We start from the raw sequence: 6,651 nt of genomic DNA on the forward strand, positions 1-6,651 counted from the left end.
TGGGAATCCAATGAAGTGATTAAATACTGGTATTGGAAACAAAATACATCTTGAGACAGTCTCTTTACCTGTCTTCATGAGGATTATGTATTGGTAGCAGAGGTGAGTATTTAATAAGGGTGGGGAGGCCTAGCTACCCCTGCACTTTGAAGCATTTTCATCGTTTCTTTTAGAGTACTATTAACATGTCAGCCATGTCCTAGAATAGTGTTGAGAAAAGAAGTCATGAAATAAGGCTGGGATGCTCTCAGAGTATTCATTGTGTGCATCCCCAAGGGGGCCTGGGACCATGCATTGTACATTAGCACCTAGTACAGCAGGTGCCCACGATCTAAGTCCTGGACATGTGGTCAGCATTTAATTGTAGAGAACCCTGCTTTAAATCAATAGATCATTGGTGATACCCTCAGCCTCAACATTTTTCCCTATGTGATAATCTATTCAAGGTGGATTTGACTGATATTCTACTGACTTAGAAATATAAGACTCAATGTTTTTTATCTCTTGTTTCTTTGGCCACCTCAACATCAGAAAATTTCAGGGAAGTGTTCAGCATACTTCTGGCAAAGACAAGCGAGGCAAGAGAAGGATCTCCATTCCTTCAAAGGCAGTTTTTGTGCTCTCCATTCTACCTTGACTGGAAGAACCCTTGGACTGTTTTTTGGCTGGTGGATCCCGAACTAGGATGTGCGAGGACTCAGCCGGGTTGGGGCAGCAGGACAATGCCCTGAAAATAGGACCCTCGGGTTTGGAAATTGGCTGCAAATTCCCAGGTTGCTGATAGGCAGGCTCCTGATCAGGCTGGAGACACCCAGCCACCTTCTCAGGATCAGACTGTGTTATTCATGCTCAGGACTTCAGGTGTCAGGGCCATCACTGGTCCTTAGTGGACAACTGTGTGCAGAAGGAAAAGACTCCCTCGAGGGCAACTCTACTCCCACACAAGATCTAGTTGGCTCTCCCTTAGCTAACACTCAGGTTAGCAAGTTGGTTGCTCCTTTTCTCTACATTAATGGCCTCCTGTGCTGAAGGCAAGGCCAGTGACAGCAACAAAAGCCAACACTGTGATCTATCTGAACTGGCTTGCAGAGCGTAGGCTCTACTTTATGTCATCTTTTTCACTGAATCTTCTCAGGCTGAGAGGGGTGAAGAGGTTATTAATTTCCTGAAGATTACCCAGCTCCCACTGAAGAGGAGGTTGCTTCAGTTTCTTCCTTTATTGTACCTAATATTTGGACTCTAGTTTGAGGAAGGAGAGCAGATGGGAAGAAAGTGAAGAGCATGAAGGGAGAGAAGTAAAGAAGCTTGTATGAAGACCAGGGACGCTTTTGGACAAAAGTTTGGGGTCAGCAGCCTCTCTCATCCCCCAGTCACAAACCTTGGTTCCTTGTGTTGTCTAGGCAGGAGGAATACCTAGGAGGCAGCCAGTATCAGAAGCTAGAGCCTCAGTAAGGCACAGATTCAGCTGGGACAGCAGTTTAGGCATGAAAATCTCATGTTCCAGACAATCATGTTAAATCGAAAACATGCTTTAATGCCAGGCAAGAGCTACACAGTCAACTGACACATAGGCCACTCTGTAGGCTATGATTTACAAATTATATATTATTAAATTCACTGTGGGCATACTGATGGAATGGGACAGCACCCCCAGGCCCCCTCCCACTCCGAACGACATATAAACAAACAATCGAGCACTCTGTGGACTCCTTCAGATTGTAAGCCACTTTATTTCAGTCCCTTGAACATCACAGACTGGTTTTATTCAGAACGGAACAGGCTTCATTTCAAAAGGTCCTTGAACACAGCAATGACAATGAACAGCCCAGCACAGGAGTGACATAAACCTTGAGGCATGCAGCCTTCTGGATGCTGTGGAGTCCCTTGGCCAAACTTGAGTGCATTGGATTAGCCATGCCTCCCTGGGAAGGGGAAGGAGAAAAACAACCTTCCAGCAAATATAGAAAGAGTCAGCGGGAGGCCAGGACAGGGACTATTTCCATACATTCTGGAAGTGTCGGCGTTCATCGGCCTGCATGTGGCTCTCTTTTCTTTCCGGAATAGCTGGAGACCTCTACTCCTCACTCCAGCTCTAGGTTCCAAGGAACAGAGTGGGTCTGGCTCAACGAGATTGCATGATTAAGGGCAGAGCCCAGGCAGTTTCTCAAAACATTACCTGATTCCACCTACCCAAAGGAGAATTGAAGGAATTAGGACTTGGATCCAGAGAAAGGAAAGGTGGGATGTAACTCTTGAGCACTGCCAATAGGGCATGCTGGGTCCCCTTACCCAGTCTGCCTTCCATGTCTTAGGTTAATTCGCTATTTTTCAAAAACAGATTTTAACACTTGGCCATGGCGGAATTTGGCAAGTCTTGGTACAGAAACACTGTGAGGAACTGACCCCTGGGGGAAGACTAGGATTATTTTTACAGAGTCCAATTCTCAAAATTTCACCCTACAGATTTGGTTCTTTTTGGTCTACCATACAAATTTGGATTTTTGCTACCAATTACAGCACATTCAAATCATATATAGAAACCTGGAGATCATCATGCTTAGGCACATTTTTCTCCTGGTTACGATGTCTCTTCCTGTGGCTCCTGTCCTTTGGGAAGCAGCTTGGCAGCAAATATACCTACTGGAGACCTCTTTGCCTTCTCTTAGGGACAAAGTTCCCATCAACAACCTTGAGTATTTGGGCTTCCCCTTGCCAACTACTTGCAACAGTACGACTTACCTGTAACCAGCAATTTTACTCTTAGCTTTCAATTCAAATCAGTGTGTATGAGGTCACCAGACCAAACAGCAACTCAGGCTTGTGCTGTCACTTCTGGAAATAGAAGTCTGCATTCAAAGAGCACAGCAATGGAAAATACTTTTGGATTCTCCACAGCGGGGCCTTGGAAACCACAGATGCACTTGCTTATGTCTTTATGATGAATTTGATGACTGCCCAACCTCCATCTCTTGAAAACAGAGCCACAGAAATGGAATATTCCAGACATGGCTCCCTAACCATACACATGGATTAAACCATTTGGAAGTCCCAAGAATGTATGCAATTTTCTTCGAGTCTGCAGAGTATATCAATCTGCTCAGAAAAGCACTACCCCTCCAGTCTAATGCTGTCAGTGGGCTGCAGGGCCTGGGAGGCAAACCACCCTACAGGCCCCTGTCACAATGTTAACCTCCCTGTGCTCCAATGGACCTGTCCCACTACCACCTGCTCTGCATCTGCCCTCGAGGCACAGCCACTCTGGAAATGCATTCAAAATTCAGGTTGGGCCCTAGTCAGGGTTACTTTGTACTTTTATGGAATATATAAAATATACTTGTCGATTGGTACATTTGTGCAAAGACAGATATGACGTCAAAACAAGACATAGACATTCATTATAGTTGGCTTACTTCACAATAAGCTACTAAAAACAGTCTTCTGGAATAAGATTGTATTAGTGCTCACTAAACATGCATTTCATTTAAACAAGGCAAAACACTTAATTTGGTCTGCAATACCCAATATTTTATATACAGCAGTCTTTTAATTTTATCACAATAGGCAACAAGATGGGTCTGGTTTTGGAATATGTTACCATTTGTGTTTAATTTCCAAAGACACGCATATTAGCTCAACTAGTGTAAACCTGTGAAAAAATAGCTGAGCCATCTTTTTCCTCTCCTCTATTACTCGTCTATTAATTTACCTTGAAATGTTCACAGCTTAAAAACTACAGCCTGCTGGGGAAGAAGGTGGAGCGGGCCCCCGTGGGGAAGTGTCCCAGCTCCCTTGAATAGCCTCACCCCAGAGGGTAACTTGTTCTTGGGGAATCCAGCATCCAGTACCATCCATTACCCCTACGGCATGTGTGACAACAGACCCAGGTGAGGAGTTTTGTCTTTCAAACAAAAGCCCCTTGAAGCTTGCAACAGAATCATGGGACTGGATGGGTTTCCCTTCTTTTGCCCACACCCTCGAGTCTTAGGTTTTAGAACAGAGACATTAGAATCAAAATAAAAAAATCATAGTAATGATTAAAAATCGTCAAACAATGAACACCACGAAGTCTGTCCATGCTCTCCACAAGCACACTGGGGCTCTGGGCATTCCCACGAAGCATCCACGACAAAAGAAGCTGAAGGCGTCACGGAGGAAGGCGCATCTGACCGCACAGGAGACAGCATCACCATTGATATTGTTTGGCAAAAAAAAAAAAAAAAACAAACAAAAAAAACAACTTGAAGAATCAAAAGGGAACACAAGCAGCTCTAAGATTCGATTGATGGGTGCAGGGCTCAGAACTGGCCAGCGCTGCTCGGGTCGCACTGCAGGAGGCGGACGATGGACGGGTCACTTTTGGCCCCTCGGATGAACTCTTCCAGGGAGAGTTTTCCTAGGAAGCAAGAGGACAGGTGAGTGGTGGCTGGTGGCAGCTGCATGAGCTTACACCCTTCCCACTATATGCTGGGCCGCATCTGTTCACCTTCTGCCTGCAGCCTTACCGCTGCTGTGACACACAGCATTCACCTGTCCCAGGGAAGAGCCCAGGGACCCTCCAGTATAAGACCCATGAGGCAGGGACTCTGCCACCTCATTCACCATGGCTTTGCCAGCACTTAGGACAGTGCATGTGGCAACCAAACACCGCTGCCTGAGAGCCCACTGTGTGCCTGGCCCTGGGCCTGGGGCTGAGGAGAGGGTGGTAGATGACGCTGACTTGGTCCCTGACCTCCTGGTTCCAGGTGCCCTGGAGACGCTCACTCACATTTGTAAAATAAGTGGCCCTCCTGCCTTCTGAGCCACTTCATGTTCTTCAGGCTACTCTGTTTTCTTAGGTTTGCTGCAAGAGCTCATCCTATCTTGGGGAAGAAGCCATGGACATAAGTATCTATGCATTCAGACACCATGGGAAGACAGCTATGCCTCCATCTGAGGTCAGGAGAAGAGCAGGGTATGTGTTCAAGGCAGAGGGTAACCCATGGGTTTCTGCCTTTCAATCAGGGTGCCCCCCCTGCTACCCTGATGGGCTGGAGGAGGGAGGCTCAGCAGCTGGGGCTCCCACTCCAACCCCGGTGACCTTTCCTTTCTGCATATGCTGGAGCACGTGCGGAACTCTTCCAGGAAGGCCGTTCTGTCACTTGTGGAGAGAAGGGGGTGGCAAGGTAGGAGTTGGGGGACCACAAGGCTTTCCCCATTCCTGGTGCTTCCAGAAGGGCCCTTCCTCTTTCTCTATTCTGCCCCTGGAAGTGAAGTGATGCACTTAATTGGTAAATTTTGGAGGAACTGCTGGGCATCTTTGCCCAGCTTTGCCCTCCCTTTTTCCCTTGGAAGGAGCTGCCCCAGAGAGGATTTATTTCCAACTGCTCCTCCAAGGACAGCACCAGGCCTGCCCAGCTCTGCACGCCTGTGGGTGTTGTCAGGACACCCTTGGACTCACACACTAAGCCATAGCCTCCAGTGTCACTCTGTCTTTTGACCTCTGTCCTCTTTTATTTCTCAACTTATTCTAAACCTGACTGTGGGGGAGGTTCCCCCAACAGAAACACCAACAAACGTGTCCCTCAGCCACAGCTCCTTCCCTACCAGAACTTAGTTCTTGTTTAATGAAGCCCACTTTATCTACATGAAAGAGGAAGATGCGATGCATTTATTTTATTATTTTTTTGAAAAAGAATCTTTTTACTGTACTTTAGGTTCTGGGGTACATGTGCAGATCATGCAGGATTGTTGCATAGGTACACATGTGGCAATGTGGTTTGCTGTCTCCATCTCCCTGTCACCTACATCTGGCATTTCTCCCCATGTTATCCCTCCCTGACCTCTCCACACCCCTGCTATCCCTCCCTTGGCCCCCCCAAACAGACCTCAGTGTGTAATGCTCCCCTCCCTGTGTCCATGTGTTCTCATTGTTCAACACCTGCCTATGAGTGAGAACATGAGATGTTTGATTTTCTGTTCTTGTGTCAGTTTGCTGAGAGTGATGGTTTCCAGATTCATCTATGTCCCTACCAAGGACACAAACTCATCATTTTTTATGGCTGTATAGTATTCCATGGTGTATATGTGCCGCATTTTCCTTGTCTAGTCTATCCTCGATGGGCATTTGGGTTGGTCTAGGTCTTTGCTGTTATAAACAGTGTCGCGATGAATATACGTGCGCATGTGTCTATAATAGAATGATTTATAATCCTTTGGATATATACCCAGTAATGGGATTGCTGGGTCAAATGGAATTTCTATTTCTAGGTCCTTAAGGAAGTGCCACACTGTCTTCCACAATGGTTGAACTAGTTTACACCCCCACCAACAATGTAAAAGCGTTCCTATTTCTCCACATCCTCTCCAGCATCTGTTGTCTCCAGATTTTTTAAGGATCGCCATTCCAACTGGCATGAGGTAGTATCTCAATATGGTTTTGATTTGCATTTCTCTAATAATCAGTGATGATGAGCATTTTTTCATATGTTTTTTGGCCTCATATATGTCTTCTTTTGAAACGTATCTGTCCATATCCTTCATCCACTTTTGGATGTTTTTTTTTTTTTTTCCTATTTATTCATTTTAGGTTTGGGGGTACATGTGAAGAACATGCAAAATTGTTGCATAGGTACACACGTGGCAGTGTGATTTGCTGCCTTCCTCCCCATCACC

At 46.1% G+C, this 6,651-nt stretch overlaps 1 protein-coding gene across 9 annotated transcripts in view; it reads right to left on the minus strand.

The window, feature by feature from the left end:
- Positions 1 to 1,706: 1,706 nt before the first annotated feature.
- Positions 1,707 to 6,651, minus strand: part of NCALD (neurocalcin delta) — a 449,016-nt gene continuing 444,071 nt past the window's right edge. For 7 of the 9 annotated variants that reach the window (XM_032245706.1, XM_032245734.1, XM_032245750.1 and 4 more), the window contains one exon: positions 4,042 to 4,393. In XM_032245706.1, coding sequence (XP_032101597.1) covers positions 4,296 to 4,393 — 98 coding nt within the window. In that variant the 3' untranslated portion in view covers positions 4,042 to 4,295. Of the gene's footprint in view, positions 4,394 to 6,651 lie in introns of all 9 variants that reach the window. The other 2 variants (XM_032245739.1, XM_032245744.1) reach the window with 1 other exon arrangement.

Source organism: Sapajus apella, unplaced genomic scaffold (assembly GCF_009761245.1).
Source record: "Sapajus apella isolate SASKATOON/1434 unplaced genomic scaffold, GSC_monkey_1.0 scaffold3, whole genome shotgun sequence".
Lineage (NCBI taxonomy): Eukaryota > Metazoa > Chordata > Mammalia > Primates > Cebidae > Sapajus > Sapajus apella.